General features: G+C 43.4%; 1 protein-coding gene and 1 pseudogene across 1 annotated transcript; one reads left to right on the top strand and one right to left on the bottom strand.

The window, feature by feature from the left end:
• Nucleotides 1–915: 915 nt before the first annotated feature.
• On the bottom strand, nucleotides 916–8,268 carry sgcb (sarcoglycan, beta (dystrophin-associated glycoprotein)). Its single transcript, XM_046302573.1, has 6 exons — nucleotides 8,103–8,268; nucleotides 7,101–7,310; nucleotides 3,197–3,382; nucleotides 2,528–2,719; nucleotides 2,236–2,367; nucleotides 916–2,124 (listed from the first exon to the last, which is right to left on the bottom strand). The coding sequence occupies exons 1-6, from the start codon at nucleotides 8,115–8,117 to the stop codon at nucleotides 1,918–1,920; spliced, it is 942 nt and encodes a 313-aa protein (XP_046158529.1). The 5' UTR covers nucleotides 8,118–8,268; the 3' UTR covers nucleotides 916–1,917.
• Nucleotides 927–13,160, top strand: LOC123997219 (annotated as a pseudogene).
• The last annotated feature ends 6,419 nt before the right edge of the window (nucleotides 13,161–19,579 follow it).

Raw genomic sequence — 19,579 nt, 5'->3', positions numbered from 1 at the left:
CAGGCCATTAGAGAGGTCAGGCACTGGCGATTAGGTCTGGCTTACAGACGGCGTTCCAATTAATCCCAAAGATGTTTGATGGGGTTGAGGTCAGGATTTTGTGCAGGCCAGTCAAGTTCTTCCACACCGATCTTGACAAACAATTTCTGTATGGACCTCGCTTTGTGCATGGGGGCATTGTCATGCTGAAACAGGAAATGGCCTTGCCCAAACTGTTTACACTTAATTGGAAGTAAACAATTGTCTAGTATGTCATTGTATGCTGTAGCGTTAAGATTTCCCTTCACTGGAACCAAGGGGCCTAGCCCGAACCATGAAAAACAGCACCAGACCATTATTCCTCCTCCACCAAACTGTACAGTTGGCACTATACAGACGGGCAGGTAGCGTTCTCCTAGCGTCCACCAAACCCAGATTCATCAGTCGGACTGCCAGATGGTGAAGTATGATTCAATCACTCCAGAGAACACGTTTCCACTGTTCCAAAGTCCAATGGCGGTACGTTTACACCACTCCAACCGACGCTTGGCATTGTGCATGGTGATCTTAGTCTTGTGTGCTTGTGGGCTGGAAACCCATTTCATGAAGCTCCCAAATAACAGTTATTGTGCTGATGTTGCTTCCAGAGGCAGTTTGGAACTTGATAGTGAGTGTTGCAACCGAGGACGGACGTTTTTTAAGTGCTTCAGCACTCTGCGGTCCCGTTCTGAGCTTGTGTGGCCTACCACTTCGCAGCTGAGCCGTTGTTGCTCCTAGATGTTTCCATTTCACAATAACAGCACTTTTACAGTTGACCGGGGAAGCTCTAGCAGAGCAGGAATTTGACTAACTGACTTGTTGGAAAGGTGGCATCCTATGACGGTGCCATGTTGAAAGTCACTGAGCTCTTCAGTAAGGCCATTCTACTGCCAATGTTTGTCTATGGAAATTGCATGGCTGTGTGCTTGATTTTATACACCTGTCAGCAACAGGTGTAGCTGAAATAGCCAAATCCACTCATTTAAAGGGGTGTCCACATACTTTTGTATATATAGTGTATATTCCTTTTTCTGAACATTAGGCAATATATTATAGACACATGGAAATTAATTTAATTTGGCATCATAACTAAAGACACTCTAATCTCTTACTTTGTGAAGACACAGAGACAGTGTTTGGCACGTATAGGATGAGAAGGCAGATGTAGATAGCAATGTAGAATGCTGAGAGATTCTGTTAGAATTCTCCTAACAGAGAGTCAACTCATGAAAATCTACACTAGACCTTTAAACAAGCACAGATTATCTCCTGCAATCAGCAATACTGAATGGCTAAAATTAACTTTCCTATTTCGCACATATCCCGCTAACTCCAACTCATAACTCCTTAATTAACCATAATCAATAAATAAATATAGTGTCCCACACTATGTGATCAGTGGCTGATGCCTAATGCAGGGTGACTTGTATTTGAGTCACAAACAGCTGCCAGCAGAAATATAAATGTCAAATGTCATGATTAATAGAAATATCCAGAATACTGGTAATACCCACAATACTGGTAATACTGGTAATACCCACAATACTGGTAATATCCACAATACTGGTAATACTGGTAATATCCAGAATACTGGTAATACCCAGAATACTGGTAATACTGGATGGCTTGGTAAAGTGCTGCTTCTGTTACTTCATATAGTCAGAAAAAAACAATGATAATACTTTAGCACTTATTTAGATATATTTGGCCAGGTGAATATGCAGATAAACAAAAATACCACCATAAAAAAAGAGTGTGTTTCTGGGTGTGCTACATTTTGAATGCATAAAGAGTATGCACTGTACACCATTCTATGGTATTTCAACACTGGTTGGCCAGACCATCTGTTGATTGTTGGAGAGGATGGATGGTGTAACATCAGTTTGTGTTCCAGTCTCTTTAGTGGGCCTTTCCACATGGGTTGTCTGAGGTCTGGCAGCCCATGTTCTGATACTTCACCTGGACACGGAACAGAGTGCCGTCTGCACACATACACAGCTTGTACCTCAACAGACCCTCGTCAAAATACACATTGGCCCCCACTGGGGGGTTAGGCATGCGAGTGACGCTCACCATCACAGATCCGTTCAAAATAATACTGTTCTCCTGCAAAGGGAAATACCTTGTTAACCATATTTGTTAATGGAATACACTACTACACCATAGACTTTCAACTTGTATACATGTATTACAAATTTGGTGAGGGGTGACACTCACAGCTCTGAGCTCGATGTCCCCTCCCATCCTGAACTCCACTGTCTTGCCCATGATGAAGACCCCCTCGTTGCCACGGATTATGGCCTTGCTGTCCCCTTTGATGGACAGGTCAGAGGAAGCGTTGCTAGTGATCTGAAAGAGAGTCTTCACTTTTTCTGGGAATTTTCAATATGTTCATCAATGACAGGAACAGATTCTAGAATGTATTTGAACTACAGTAACACACTGCAAGGTCAATCCTACGGTTTAATTACATGTTTTATTAGATAGCTTCTGTAACCCTGAAACATACCCTTTCTGTGGAGGCCTTCTTCACATTGAGTACTTTGACTCCTTTGGGCAGGTGGAACTCGTGGTTTTCAAAGTCTGTGCTGAAGAAGGTGTTCTGAGTGCGGGGGTCAGTGAAGGATATGCCCATGTCACTGGTGATGGACGTCTTCTCTTTCTCAACACTGAGCTTAGTGGAGCCCTGCTGGAACACCACCTGGAACACATATACATGTAAGAGCATACATTCTGAGCAGCCCTTTTCTGCAGTCAAATGACCCAGTGGCCCCATGGGTGGAATGTTATTCATATGTTTCATAATTGAATAATTAAAACATTTTTTTTTTAAACTCAGCTGAAAATCTGGTGTTTCTATGTCAAATGGTTTTGTGATATTTAAGTATTTTTAAGCCCATAACCATGTGTTTGAGGTGTACACTTTTGTTTCAAAGTAGAGTTGCTTAAGACTACCAAGAAACACTCTGATTTAGCCCAACGCAGTAAAAGGTTAATGTATTTATATTTGGGTATTGGGGATCTGTGTATGTATAGACTAGTTACAACAATGCATTTGTGTGTTCTGAATCTATTCCGTGTGTGTTTGTGCCTGTGTATTGTGTGTGTTGTCTAGGTGAATGGGTTTTGACTAACTGACTGTTTTTTGTCTGAGTGAGTGTGTTTTGCCTGAGCTCACCGGGTTGTTGTTGCCGGTGATAACCAGGTCCTGGTCCTTCCTGCCCCCCACAGTACTCTTGTGCAGTGGGTGGACCACGCCCATGTCTGCCTTCTGTTTGAAACGCAGCAGCCCACTTTCATGAAACTCCATACTGTCACAACCACTAGGCCCGATTCGTATCACCGTCCAGATCACTAGAGTGATCTGATAGTTGGGAAAATGTACAGATATTTGGATATATTGATTTGAATATTGTCATGATCATAACTAGTTATAACATAACCATAACTAACATTATCATGATGCCATGCAAATCAAAACTTAGTCACATGCGCCAAATACAACAGGTGTAGTAGACCTTACTTACAAGCCCCTAACCAACAATGCAGTTTAAAAAATACAACAAGTAATTAAAGAGCAGCAGTAAAATAACAATAGCGAGACTATATACAGGGGGTACCATTTAGTCGATGTAATTGAGGTAAAATGTACATTAGGTAGGGGTATTAAAATTACTATAAATAGATAATAACAGAGTAGCAGCGGTGTAAAAGAGGGGGTGGGGGGGGCAATGCAAATAGTCTGGGTAGCCATTTGATTAGATGTTCAGGAGTCTTATGGCTTGGGGTAGAAGCTGTTAAGAAGCCTCTTGGACCTAGACTTGGTGCTTCGGTACCGCTTGCCGTGCGGAGCAGAGAGAACAGTCTATGACTAGGGTGGCTGGAGTCTGACAATTATTAGGGCCTTCTTCTGACATCGCCTGGTATAGAGGTCCTGGATGGCAGGAAGCTTGACCCCAGAGATGTACTGGGCCACTCGCACTACCCTCTGTAGTGCCTTGCGGTCGGAGGCCGAGCAGTTGCCATATCAGGCAGTGATGCAACCATGCTCTCGATGGTGCAGCTGTAGAACCTTTTAAGGATCTGAGGACCCATGCCAAATATTTTCAGTCTCCTGAGGGGGAAAAGGTTTTGTCGTGCCCTCTTCACGACTGTCTTGGTGTGCTAGGCCATGTTAGTTTGTTGGTGATGTGGACACAAAGGAACTTGAAGCTCTCAACCTGCTCCACTACAGCCCTGTAGATGAGACTGGGGGTGTGCTCGGTCCTCTTTCTCCTGTAGTCCACAATCATCTCCTCTGTCATCTTGGGTCATGTTGAGGGAGAGGTTGTTGTCCTGGCAACACACGGACAGTTCTCTGACCTCCTCCCTATTGGCCGTCTCGTCGTTGTCGGTGATCAGGCCTACCACTGTTTACCACGGCAAACTTAATGATGGTGTTGGAGACGTGCCTGGCCGTGCAGTCATGAGAGAACAGAGAGTACAGGAGGGGACTGAGCACACACCCCTGAGGGGCCCCTGTGTTGAGGATCAGCATGGCGGATGTGTTGTTCCCTACCCTTACCACCTGGGGGCGGCCCGTCTGGAAGTCCAGGATCCAGTTGCAGAGGGAGGTGTTTAGTCCCAGGGTCCTTCGCTTATTGATGAGCTTTGAGGGCACCATGGTGTTGAACGCTGAGCTGTAGTCAATGAATAGCATTCTCACATAGGTGTTCCTTTTGTCCAGATGGGAAATGGGAGTGTGGAGTGCAATAGAGATTGCATCATCTGTGGATCTGTTAGGGCGGTATGCAAATTGCATTGGGTCTAGGGTTTCTGGGATAATTTTGTTGACATGAGCCATGACCAGCCTTTCAAAGCACTTCGTGGCAACAGACGTGAGTGCTATTGTGTCAGTAGTCATTTAGGCAGGCTACCTTAGTGTTCTTGGGCACAGGGACTATGGTGCTATGCTTAAAACATGTTGATATTACAGACTTGACAGGGAGAGGTTGAAAATGTCAGTGAAGACACTTGCCAGTTGGTCAGCGCATGCTCACAGTACACGTCCTGGTAATCCATCTGGCCCTGCGGCCTTGTGAATGTTGACCTATTTCAAGGTCTTACTCACATCGGCTGCGGAGAGCGTGATCACACAGTCGTCCGGGAACAGCTGGTGATCTCATTTATGTTTCAGTGTTATTTGCCTCGAAGCGAGCATAGAAGTAGTTTAGCTCGTCTGGTAGGCTTGTGTCACTGGGCAGCTCTCGGCTGTGCTTCCCTTTGTAGTCTGTAATGGTTTGCCACATCCGACGAGCATCGGAGCCGTTGTAGTACGATTCGATCTTAGTCCTGTATTTATACTTTGCCTGTTTGATGGTTCGTCGGAGGGCATAGCGGGATTTCATATAAGCTTCCGGGTTAGAGTCCTGCTCCTTGAAAGCGGCAGCTCAAGCCTTTAGCTCAGTGCGGATGTTGCCTTAATCCATGGCTTCTGGTTGGGGTATGTATGCATGGTCACTGTGGGGATGACGTCATCGATGCACTTATTTATGAAGCCAATGACTGATGTGGTGTAATCCTCAATGCCATCAGAAGAATCCCGGAACATATTCCAGTCTGTGCTAGAAAAATAGTCTTGTAGCTTAGCATCTGCTTCATCTGCCCACCTTGTTATAGACCGAGTCACTGCTGCTTGTAACGGCTCTCTTCTATCTCCTCCCTGACGAAGAGGTAGAACAAGGATCGGACCAAAATGCAGCGTGATGATGATTCATGATATTTTAATGAGGGAAAAACTATACATAAAGAAACTACAAAAATAACGAAATGAAATAAAGAAAACCGAAACAGCCCTATCTGGTGCAAACACAAAGACAGGAACAATCACCCACGAAAACACTCACAGAATATGGCTGCCTAAATATGGCTCCCAATCAGAGACAACGATAATCACCTGACTCTGATTGAGAACCGCCTCAGGCAGCCATAGACTAATTAGACACCCCACAAAACCCCAAGACAGAAAACACACCACAATAACCCATGTCACACCCTGGCCTGACCAAATAAATAAAGAAAACACAAAATACTAAGACGTGACACTGCTTCCTGCTTACATTTCTTTGCTTGTAAGCAGGAATCAGGAGGGTAGAATTATGGTCAGATTTGCCAAATGGAGGCTGAGGGAGAGATTTGTACGCATCTCTGTGTGTGGAGTAAAGTGGTCTCGAGTTTTTTCCCCTCTGGTTGCACATTTAACATGCTGATAGAAATTTGGTTAAAATGATTTAAGTTTCCCTGCATTAAGGTCCCCGCCACCAGGAGAGCCGCCTCTGGATGAGTGTTTTCCTGTTTGTTTATGGCGGAATACAGCTCATTGAGTGCGGTCTTAGTGCCAACATCGGTCTGTGGTGGTATGTAGACAACTACAAAAAATACAGATCAAAACTCTCTCCGTACATAGTGTGGTCTACAGCTTATCATGAGATACTCTGCCTCATGCGAGCAAAACCGTGAGACTTCCTTAGATATCCTGCACCAGCTGTTGTTTACAAATATACATCGATATTTCTGTTTTTAATGTCCCATTGGTAGTTAAATCTTCCTCATAGGTCATCGATTTTATTTTCCAATGATTGCATGTTAGCTAGTAGAACGGAAGGCAGTGGAGGTATATTCGATCGCCTACGAAGTCTCAGAAGGTAGCCCGTCCTCTGTCCTCTTTTTCTCAGTCTTCTCTTCACGCAAATGACAGGGATTTGGGCCTGTTCCCAGGAAAGCAGTATATTCTTCATGCTTGGCTCGTCGTACTCGTTAAAATGGAAAAAATGCTTCTGCCAGTTTGTGGTGAGTAATCGCTGTTCTGATGTCCAGAAGTTATTTTTCGGTCATGAGAGACAGTAGCAGCAACATTATGTACAGAATAAGTTTTTAAAAATAAGTTACAATCAACCAAACAAAATAACACAATCAGTTCGGAGCGCGTAAAATGTCAGCCATCTTCTCCGGTGCCATGCTACTAGCCTAAGTTAAAAGTTAATTCAGATACACAAGGATGATTACATAATGCAGAGGAGGTTTGTGTGTAATTGGGCACTCACAATGAGGTTGATGAGTGCTAGCAGGAAGAGCAGGATGATGATGCAGACAGCCATGTTGCCCTTGCGTCCTCTCAGGCCTGTCTTGTGCAGGCGCTCCTCCTCTATGGGCACATAGCCTGCCTTAAAGTTGCTGTTGTGCTCCTTGTTGGTGGTCCGCCGTTCGATGGCCTTCTCCCTCATAGACCTCTTCACAGGCCCGTTGGAACTCTCCTTCAACAGACACAACAGTAAACATCAGTATAAAGGCTCAGGTGTAAAGTGTGTAGATGCTGTGACATCTACACACCACTTTTTGGGTGGTCCCCGTTAATCAAAGCATGGACTTCACTGTGTGAGACGAAACGTGAAGAGAGTTCTAGCTATCACACTGAAACTACAGTACCACATGTTATTGTATTCCACTCTGCAGTCTAGTTAATCTAGTTGATACATTGTAACCATGTATTTAACTACCACATGTCGTTACAATGTAACAAATATATATCTCACTACAGAGAAACAGAACCATATATTGTAACACTGAAACTACCACATTGTATTTAATTAGCGTTAACGCAGGCGTCGCTGGATAGACAGACTGCTCTAAAGAATGCACTCAATTAAACACCCGAGTCTCTCTGTCTGTGTGCAATGACTAAAAATAAATCACTCGTATTTTCCCGTAACAAATGTGAATATGTCCATATTCAACTCAGATTAAAAAATAACTTCATGCTTTGGGATAATACAACCAGTTTAAATTGACCAATGCCGTGGAAAACTGCGCCAATCATCCGTTATTTCGAGCGATAGCCTATCATATAAAAACATTATAAAGGGCTTGGGAATAGTAAAACCGTATGTATATTCCGCAACCGCTTTACAACGTCCGACTAAAATAAATCATTTCAAAATAGTTCGTATTGATGTAGATGCTTAAATCTAAACCCCAGACGTTTGAAAAGCAAACCGTGAATGTGAAATGCAGAAAAACAAGAATGTCTTAGGCTATTGAAAACAGACCTGCTCAGACGCCATATTGACCCTCCCTTTTCGACTGTGGTTGACAGCTCCGGAGTCCGGAAAGACAGTGGAGGAGACCACTTCATCCAAATTAATAAAATAAGATATATCGGTCCGGTTTAATACTTACTAATAGTTTTTTCTCAGTGTACTAATTATATGAGCAAAAACATAAAATAATGCTAAACTGGAGGCATTTGTATCAAAATGTCACATAGCTGGATCACTGTAGCCGATAGTTGTCCGTGTTTATCACAGATGGTTCATTCCTGACTAAACCAGCCAATAGAAAAGGCCAGCAAGCAGGATTCTAAAATAGAAAAGTCCACATTAATCATCCATTCATATTTTTTCCATAGATAACTTGCAGGCGGGGCTTCCGAATAGACGAGTGTCCAGACCATTTGTCCACCAATTACACAGAGCATGTTATGCTTGTTGAAGTTTAATAATATTAACGTTATAAAAGTATAATTTATCCAAATGTTAAAATGACCACTTCATTAGTTTTCTTTTCTTTAGACAATTACCTATGTGGACAAAAATATACGTGTAATTTACTGGCCTAAAATTCATTAGGGAAATTTGTCTATGCTCCACTGTTTTTAACTGTGCTTGACACAACACCCACGCCTTTGTAACAGTATGACATTACAATGGTCTCGTTTACATCACAGACAGCCGACTACACATGTATCATAAAGGAGCTAACTATAGAAGCACCTCTGTATGTGGGTTATCCTATCCACCTCTTTCTCGGGAATAACCAGAAAACAATGCAAGCTTTAACAAACATTCTCACTCTGTATTCTGAGTTTAAAAAAACGTTGCCACAACTGAGGTGGCGCTTGGCACTGGTTGTAACGAAGGTGGACAATACGCCAAGGGCAATCATTTTTTACAGCTGGTATACAAATGGAGCCCGCGCCTGTCACCGGGGCTCTCGCCCAATATTAAATCCCACTGTTGTCCAGGAGCGTTAAACCTTTTAGGATTTTAGGGAGAGGAGCAGACATGGCCGATTCGCTAAGGAAGCTGGTGAACACATCACCAGAGTCCTGGTACAAGGACTACCTACATCTTTTGGCTGAAAAGGAACCAACTAGGCCTTTATAAGGCTACAATTGGTATTTATATGTAAATGAATAGTTGTCTAAATAATAGTAGTCTGTAAGAAATATGATATTGGTGTGGAATTCCATAGTTGATTGAATGAATCACTTGGGTTCAATCAAATGTTTTTCTTCCCTTGATCATTTGTTTCGTCCTTAAAATGTCTATCCAGTTTGGCTGCTTTACGTGGTTTATTGTTGCCTCTATCTTCTTGCCATTTGTGCTGTTTTCTGTGTCCAATAATGTTTGTACCCTGTTTTGTGCTGCTACCATGCTGTTGTTGTCTAAGGTCTCTTTTTATGTTTCTACAATGCTGTGATATCCTGTGTTGCTGTTGTCTTAGGTCTCTTTTTATGTAGTGTTGTCTCTCTTGTCTTGATGTGTGTTTTGTCCAATATTTTTATTCAATTTATTTTTAATCCCAACCCCGTCCCCGCAGGTGGCCTTTTGGTAGGCCTTCTTTGTAAATAAGAATTTGTTCTTAACTGACTTACCTAGTTAAATAAAAAATCCAAACATGTCTCTAAAATAAGTTGATTAGCCTACTTGATTACGCCACACTTCATTAGATGTAGTCAAATATATTACAATAATTTGATGTTGGCATGTTTGTTACACTGTATCGCAATGAATTGTAACAATGTAATAGTAAAGGGATTCACTTGTTTTGATGACATTGATTTAGGAGTTTGGTTGCTATCGACGCCAGTCGTCATGGCAACCGTGAAACCATTCCTTCTGACTGAATTCAAGTGTCTCGAGCACGCCTTTCGAGCATTTTGGTAGGAACCTGAAAGGCATGTCCTAATTGGACCAATGCATGATCACATACTTCAGAGAACAACTAGGGCATTTGACTCACTGGAAGTCACAGATAAGTCATTTTATATGCACATATCCTGGATTCAATATGATAAATAAAGATAATCACTAAAGTCTCCTAAATTGACCCCACAGCTGAGATTACATTAAAAGCTAGAATCCTTAGTTGCTACATCTATTTTTAGACTTATAAATGAATGACCTATGCCCCACTGATTCATGAACAATATAAAATGTACTTAGTTCAACTGTCAGACAAACTCCATCAGAACCCAAAATATAAGCTTGTTTGACTCCAATGTTTGTAAACAATGTAAATGTAACATGGTTCAAACTATCATTTTGATACAATGGATATAGTCCTTACATCCATATCTCTGTCTATGAATTTGAGAGGGGTTACATTTCTCCAGGCCCATCCCTCAGCTTTTTACCAAAAGAGGCAGAGCGACCGCTTTGTTATTGTTTCAGTTAAGGACTAGCTTTAAATTGTAAGTCCAATTTGTGTTGGGTCATTATTCTCAACCCAGTTTGCCACCTTCCTAGGTCATCTTCTGTGACAAGAATCTGAACAGGTGCTGTGAGTTGGTGAAGCTCACCTCCAAGATACAGGGACAACTATTCACCATCCTCAACCTCACTGCTAGAGAGGGTATGTGTCTAAGCTTCTTGAAACACTCCTCTCTTTTTGCCTTAACCAAACAATTGTCTAATAATGCCTCTTTTTCTTTTGAGTTAGGTGGTCACTATGCAGGAGTGGATGTGCTCAAATCACGTCTGCTGCCATGGCTTAGGATGTGCTTCCCCATGGCAACCTCCTCTGTCACCAACAACACCAGCCTCAACCTCATTCAGGTGAAATCATCTGTGTTCTGTTATAGTTGTACAGAGATAAAATTATTTGTTAAATACAAATACTTTATATGAAGTTATTTGTTATATTATATTCTGTTCTGTCACATTGTGATTAAGACAGTGATAGTCAAGGCTAAATGCTCATGCAGGAGTCTGTGAAGAAGGAGTGGAAGATCAGGGTGCTGGCTGCCACCCATGAGAGCGACATGCAGAAGATGGACACTCTGTGCACACTGTGCTCCACTCACCTGCAGCTGGAGTCTCGCAAACAGGAGTAAGTCTGCACTAAGTCTGCACTATTGATCCATACAATGGACCTACTCATTTAAATCCGATCACATTAGTCTACACCAGGTAATGTATGACTAACTTTCTGGTCTAAGTTGTATTCACTTACTGGTATGTTAAATGGGTTTACAGACTGGCGGACACATGGTTAGCAGGTGTTATTGTTTGAGTGTAGCGAAATGCTTGTGCTTCTAGTTCTGACAGTGCAGCAATATCTAACATGTAATCTAACAATTCCACAACAACTACCTAATACACACGAATCTAATTAAAGGAATGGAATAAATACAGTTTAGTACAATTTTCATGTGAGTATTATTTGTCTTCTTTGGCTTATTGATGTGTATGTTCTGAGGTTATTATGGTGTGTATCTGTGTGTCAGATTGCGTGCGGCCCGTGACCAGGTGGAGACCTATAAGAGGAAGCTGAATGTTCTGGATGACTCTGAGAGTCAGGGGCGTTTGCTGAGGGATGAGGTGTCTTTCCTCACAGCAGAGAAGAGCATGCTGCAAGAGAGGTGAGCAGGACACACATATACACAGTAAATCTAATATCCATTTACTGTATCTCCTCCTCCCACAATATGGCCCAAAATGTGCTGAAAATTCAGTATTTTTTTGACTTGCCTCTTTCCTCTTTTGAATGATATTTTGAACACATTCCTCTCCACTCTCCCTTTGTATCTCTGTCAGGTTGGTGAGGAGTCGTTCCACCAGCCCCCTGCCCAGACATAGCCACCACTCCAGCCCCCTGAGGAGTGAGTCTCCCACCCGGGCCCAGCTCAACAACTCATCTCGCCACGCACGGCTCGTGTCCCGATTCAGTGACCTGTATGCTGTTGAGCGCCTGGAGGCCCAGAGCCTGCTGAGACGCTACAAAGACGACCTGGAGATTGTCCAGAGAATCATCTTCATTGCCACGGTGGTATGAAATCTGGACATCCTGTACATATGGAATAATTCTGCAGACAGTACAACCTGTGAATTTGATATGTCAGACCTGAGGTTTTGGTTTCTCTGTAAATCTCCTATTCCATACAGTATCTCTAATTGTGTGTGTGTTTTTGCTTATCAGGAGGCCTTCCAGGCAGCCAAGCTGGCCTACTGCCAGTTCAAGCTGCGTGTGAGGAAGACCCTGTCTCCCTCCCACCTGGGGCCAGAGATCCTGGAGGAGTCGGTGGTGGGACTATATCGTCACAAACCTGGACCTCTACGATGTGCAGGCCAGTGTTAATGTATGGCTTACACTTTTCTCTCTTACTGATATGTCTGACATATTACAAAAACCTGTGAATTCCAGTCACCTTTGCATTCCAATTTATAGGGTCTCATGCACTGTAGTTCATTGAGTGTTTGTTACTAGGAGGTGTGTGTCTGAGTGTATTGTAATGTTGTTCCCACTCCCAGGACGTGATCAACACCATGAATGTGAACCCACGGATTTCCTTCTCTCCGTAGGTGGACTTTGTCCTAATCAGCAGTTTCATCAGGGAGACATGCAGAGTGGCGTTCGCCATGCAGACACTGGACTCTCCTCTGGACTTGGCCTTTACCAGCGACCCAGAACTCTGGAACTCTACAGCGACAACAAGTCAGTCTGCATCCATTGACTTCATGAACTCTGGAACTCTACAGCGACAACAAGTCAGTCTGCATCCATTGACTTCATGAACTCTGGAACTCTACAGCGACAACAAGTCAGTCTGCATCCATTGACTTCATGAACTCTGGAACTCTACAGCGACAACAAGTCAGTCTGCATCCATTGACTTCATGAAGTAACAATAACAAGATGATATATATCATTCCTATCCCTACCACTTGATGTCACCCTTGTCGTATATTTACACTCCCTTCTCCCTCTCTCTTTTTCCCCTTCTCATCTGCTCTCTCCCTCTCTCTCTTTCTCTCTCTCTGTCAGGTATCGTCATAGCTGTGACTCTGAGTTTACTCTGGTGTACCATGTGTGGCCAGCGCTAGTGGAGGGGGACAGTGTCATAGTGAAGGGAGAGGTCGTCACCAGGAGAGGAGCTCTGGCACTAATACACCTTCATTCCCTAAAAAATCACTGTAGAATCATAGACCTTGCTTTAGCAATTACCACATGATCACAACACATGATTCATGTGGTTTCTCTGCTGTCTTCCAGTGGCGAAGCAGGAGCTACAGTCCTGTTCGCTCTCACTCTGGCAGCCCTACACTCACTCTCGTAAGTTACTCAGACGACTGAGCATTAACACTTTAAAAGAAATCACAAATATCAAGGTTGTTTAGATATGATTTAATGTCATTCTTTGGGAAGCCCAGTGTTTTTATGATAATAGCAGCTGGGAAAGCTGTACATGTGTGATTTAGTGTTTACTTTTCTCTTGCAACAAAGTCTGAGTTTGAACTTTAATGGACTGAATCCTGTCTTCATTGTCAGTTGAGATGACTTGAGATTCCTCTAGTCGTGGACGTTGCTCCAGAGTTTACAGTATACTGGAGGGAAGGTCTATGTTACCATGACAGTATCCATAGACTGGCAGCTGATTGAACAATCCTTTCAGGGTGCTGCAACACTACTATGTATAGGTGTAGGCTGTGTGTCTTATTATTTTAGTGGTTCTTAACTAGACATTAAGACCTGCACAGTAGCACTTTCCAAGACACTTAGTTTAGATGTAATCTCTGACCTTGAACCTTGATAGACCTAGGTTTTAAGGACCCCTCTTTCTTTCTGAATTCCTTTGACTGTAAGTCTCGACCTGCTTATCAACAGTGTGGATATATTGGTGGAATGTTTTTTAAGTCAATGATTTTCTTGTAAGACACATGGTGCTAAAGTTCAATCAGAACTTTTCAATAAAAACCAGAGATTTGGTATTGCTGAGAATAATGATTTAGCATGCAGTTTGTAAAGTAACCAGTTGCTGTGTGTGTTTATTGTTGTTGGTGTTGTGATATTAGCTAGAGGTGTGGTTGGAAGGATTTGGAGCGATATATTTGATAAAAAGTGATGTACAAAATATTCAGAAACTTGAAATAGTTGACTTTAGAAAATATTCCTTTTGTCCTAAGTATGTGGCTTACTATATACACACGATCCCAAAACAACATGCATTTAGGAAAATCACTATTTTGAAACGTTTCTTTGGCAGCTGGAATCATTGTGCAGTATAGTATTTAATTTAGCCCCAAACAGTGTGTGAGTGTTGTGTGTGCTAAATTTAGTGGTAAACAAAAAAGATTTGAGCTTAAATATCTTTGCATCTGTCACTGAGTACAGAATACAAAATTATTTTACGATAAAGTATGTACTACTATAAAGTAGGCTATGGACAGGTCCATTTGGGACTGGGACAGGTCCATTTGGGGACAGGTGCATTTGGGGACAGATCCAGGTCCATTTGGGGACAGGGACAGGTCCATTTGGGGACGGAGACAGGTCCATTTGGGGATGGGGACAGGTCCATTTGGGGATGGGGACAGGTCCATTTGGGGACGGGGACAGGTCCATTTGGGGACGGGGACAGGTCCATTTGGGGACGGGGACAGGTCCATTTGGGGACGGAGACAGGTCCATTTGGGGACGGAGACAGGTCCATTTGGGGACGGGGACAGGTCCATTTGGGGACGGGGACAGGTCCATTTGGGGACGGAGACAGGTCCAGTTGGGGACGGAGACAGGTCCATTTGGGGATGGAGACAGGTCCAGTTGGGGATGGAGACAGGTCCAGTTGGGGATGGAGACAGGTCCATTTGGGGACGGGGACAGGTCCATTTGGGGATGGAGACAGGTCCATTTGGGGATGGAGACAGGTCCAGTTGGGGATGGAGACAGGTCCATTTGGGGATGGAGACAGGTCCAGTTGGGGATGGAGACAGGTCCAGTTGGGGATGGAGACAGGTCCATTTGGGGATGGGGACAGGTCCATTTGGGGATGGAGACAGGTCCATTTGGGGATGGGGACAGGTCCATTTGGGGACGGGACAGGTCCATTTGGGGACGGGGACAGGTCCATTTGGGGACGGGGACAGGTCCATTTGGGGATGGGGACAGGTCCATTTGGGGACGGAGACAGGTCCATTTGGGGACGGGAGGAGGACATCCTGTGTGGCAAATGTTCCCATTAACAATGTGGTTTTGGTTTGTTCAATGTTGTTCCATGTCCTTGCCGGAGTCTGGAGACCAAGCAGAGACAGGCCAACCGGGAACATACCAAACAAGTTACTGAGATGCACTGTTTAGAAAGACTGATTCACTGACCATGAGGACAAATAAAAAATCGAACTACCGTTGCCCGGGTATCACATAACCTCCCCCAGCCTTGGCCTTGGCCGTACGTACAGTACAGAGACTACAGCAATGTAATTACAGAATGGCTCAGGACTCAAGCCGACACGAAAATGAGAAAGCACTGTTTGGTATAATACATGCAGACCGTGCTATGAATTCATAAGCAGCAGAACTTTTATTTTCAGCATGAAAGCCCTACTCTATTTTACTCATGCTGTACTTTGCGTTCTCAAAGAACACTGGTCGAAGTTGTTCTTACTGCAGGGAACCTTTTGGACCTCAATGTTCTTCTCTCTCGCCCGACTATAGCAAATTACCCTTCCATCACCCTTTACAGTACCAGTGTCCCCCATAGTGCATGAAATAAAAAACGGTCCTGTTCCCTATGGGTGAGTTAGAGTTGTCAATTGAAGGTATGCTCCACCATTCCATAGGGTTAGAGTTTCATCTGGGTGTTGATCAGTGGGTTAAAAGCTGAGAGTTCCGGTTGTACTGCACGTAAGACATTAGAGGGCACTGTTGTTCTACTGTAGAGGCTAGACTCTGCAGAGGAAAAGAGTGGCTCCAAAAGGAACAAGGTTTTCTCTAGAGCCAAAAATACTGTAGGTTTCTGACTTGTTAAAAGAAAAAAGGAAATTTGTGCCTGTCTTTGGACTCTCAAAGTCACTGCACATCAGGAACTTTGAGCAAGACTACGTTTGTATGTCTAATTAAAGTAGGGCCTAAACTGTGACTCTCCATCAAGAGACACAGAGCCATGGAGAGAGGAATGGGGAGAAGGAAAAGACGAGAGCAATTATTGAGGATAAGAGTCTCCAACCATGCTGAAGAGTGTGTACTTGCAGCGCACATGTGCTTTCATGTGTGTGCGTGTGTATGTATGTGTCTTTCTTTGTGTGTACATATGAATGCACTTACTAAGTGCAATCTCAGTGGTGATGCCAGCCTCGTGATGATCCGCCATTCACAGTCCCTAATTACCACAGTCTAATTAGCGTTCCCTCTCCTCAGGCCTTGCCTTGCCCAGTCCTGCCCTGCTCCACTCGCAAGCCAAACACATGACACAATTGGCTGTTTAAATGCTCTCCAGTGCATATAATTGGACCCCTGCTTCACAGAGCAGACACCAAGCTGAAACGGGCATTAGGCCTACTTCTACCCTCCAGGGCCTGTTTGTTGATTTAACAGCACTGTTGATGATAGCAGCTCGCTGGTCACAGTGCTTGTTTGGCAATGAGCTGCCTGTAAGTTAATGAGATGTTGTCCTTGTTTGTTGATTACATTCTAAGAGTTCTATGTTCCTGGGTTGTAATTGTTTGTTGATTAGAGTTGCCTCCCTTTCAGTGGGAGTCGATGTTGTTTGGACATTAGACGGTGGTGTTGTGGCTGCAGTGATTGTGCTCATAGATCAGAGGACTTGGATTCACTTTATTGTGGTTAGAGTGTAACTGTTGCTGTCTTCACAAAACAATCAAAAAAGTATCCAGGGTGCAGTATGTTCACTTCACACCCAAATGATTGACATGAGAGCAACTAGAAAAGTAGCATCAGTGTCTAATACAGATGGATGTGTGTAGATTGTGTGACATGGGTTTTGACATGACAGTAAGACATAAACAAACACTCCTGAAATATTATGTCAGGCGTTATGTCAGGAGTTATGTCAGGAGCAATCAGGCAGTTTGAAAAGTCTCCTCATGTGAACTGAGATATCCTCATTTAACCCATGTGTTAGTGAACTGATGAATCCTGGGGACCAGGATAATTCTGTATGTATGGGAAAACCCTGTGTTCTGGAACGTGCAGAAACCCTCTGTCCCTCCCACCAGGATGTCATGGAAACTACAGCCTTTTTACCTCATCGCATTCCCACACTGAGCATGTCCTTTCTGACCTAGCTGGCCTGGTTCAATCAGCTGTTGCCATGGTGTAGATGGGACTGGGTCTACAGAGGCTGTGCTACTGGTACACCACACTAGTGAGAGCTGAGAGCTCTCCTCTGAGCTGGGGGAATGTTTACACAGGTGTGCTGTGGTCAGCTGTGGTCATGGAAGGGTTAAGCACAGAGCTCAGCAGCCCTGAGGGGACAGATGTGAGAGAGAGGGGGTCTCTACTGGGGACCATAACAACACTTTCCCCTAGGGAGAGGCAAGTCCATCTCAACATGACCATACTGCACACTATATTTACTGTATAGTATGTATGAAATCACTTGCTATAACGCAGAGGCATGCACATATTCAGTGGGAAGAAAAAGTATGTGAACCCTCTGGATGACCTGGATTTCTGCATAAATTGGTCATCAAATTTGATCTTCGTCTAAGTCACAACAATAGACAAACATAGTGTGCTAAAAACTAATAACGCACAAATTATTGTATTTTTCTTGTCTATATTGAATACATAATTTAAACATTCACAGTGTAGGTTGGAAAAAGTATTTGAACTCCAAGGCTAATGACTTCTCCAAAAGCTAATTGGAGTCCAAGAGTCTGCTAACCTGGAGTCCAATCAATGAAATGAGATTGGAGATGTTGGTTAGAGCTGCCTTGCCCTATAAAAAAACTAAACAAGAATGGTGTTCATGGGAGGACACCACGGAAGAAGCCACTGCTGTCCAAAACAACCCATTGCTGCTCGTCTGAAGATTGCAAACGTGCACCTGGATGTTCTACAGCGCTACTGGCAAAATATTCTGTGGACAGATGAAACTTCAGTTGAGTTGTTTAGAAGGAACACACAACACTATGTGTGTAGTAAAAAAGGCACAGCACACCAACATCAAAACCTCATCCCAACTGTAAAGTATGGTGGAGGGAGCATCAAGGTTTGGGGCTGCTATGTTGCCTCAGGGCCTGGAGAGCTTGCTATCATCGACGGAAAAATGAATTACCAAGTTTATCAAGACATTTTGCAGGAGAATGTAAGGCAATCTGTCCCCCAATTGAAGCTCAACATAAGTTGGGTGATGCAACAGGACAACGACCCAAAACACAGAAGTAAATCAACAACAGAATGGCTTCAACAGAATAAAATATGCCTTCTGTAGTGGCCCAGTCAGAGTCCTGACCTCAACCCGATTGAGATGCTGTGGCAGGACCTCAAGAGCAGTTCACACCAGACATCCCAAGAATATTGCTGAACTGAAACAATTTTGTAAATTTTTCCAAAATTCCTCCTGACCGTTGTGCAGGTCTGAACCGCAACCACAGAAAATGTTTGGTTGAGGGTCAACCAGTTATTAAATCCAAGGGTTCACATACTTTTCCCACCCTGCACTGTGAATGTTTACACGGTGTGTCAAATAAAGACGTAACATATAATTGTTTGTGGGTTATTAGTTTAAGCAGACTGTGTTTGTCTATGGTTGTGACCTAGATCAGATCAAATTGTATGACCAATTTATCTCTGGTCTTTGTGGTTTCCTGTCTCCACCTCACCTCATCTTGTTCCATACCTGGGACTTGTCCAGTAGAATGTATAATAACTCCTATCACGGTGCAGATGGACTTTTCTGAAATTCGTTATGGCTGACTGGAACGGTGGAGCTGACACCTGTGCTGGTAAATCTAGAAGCTTAGAAAAAGTGGGAGATTTTATTCTTTGCTATTTACATTTTCATTTGGTGGACATTTTATATATATATATATATATATACACACACAATTGGAACCTTATAAGTCATTTTGGTTTCTAAGAGAGAGAGAGCCATGGAGAAGCTGCCTGGGGAAGGAAGGGGAGGCAGAACAAAACAGAACCCATCTGTTACTCCTGTTTGGTCACATGGGATTTATCTTCCTGGTCACAGGTCACATGTGATCTATTGCTCTAGTTTCAGGTGTGTTTTTCCTGGGCCTAGGCTGAACCTTTGGGGTCAGGTAGTTCCCCCTCTTCCTGCTCTCTTGTGGCTCTACATGTGACAAAACCATTCAGGCCTGCTGCTGTCATCTGCATTAAAAACCATCAAAGTGTCCCAGAGATCTACATTTTTTATAGGCCCTCAAATCACAGACTAATGTACACTTCTGAAACACTTCCTGAATTTAAAGACTTAGGGCGTCATTCAATCCTTGTCGCGTAAATTCAGCATTACAGGTTGATTGAAATTTAAAGGCAATAT

This window comes from Oncorhynchus gorbuscha, linkage group LG15, assembly GCF_021184085.1.
Source record: "Oncorhynchus gorbuscha isolate QuinsamMale2020 ecotype Even-year linkage group LG15, OgorEven_v1.0, whole genome shotgun sequence".
Classification (NCBI taxonomy): domain Eukaryota; kingdom Metazoa; phylum Chordata; class Actinopteri; order Salmoniformes; family Salmonidae; genus Oncorhynchus; species Oncorhynchus gorbuscha.
Note: the sequence above shows the minus strand (reverse complement) of the source record. Positions and strands in the feature narration are given on the sequence as shown.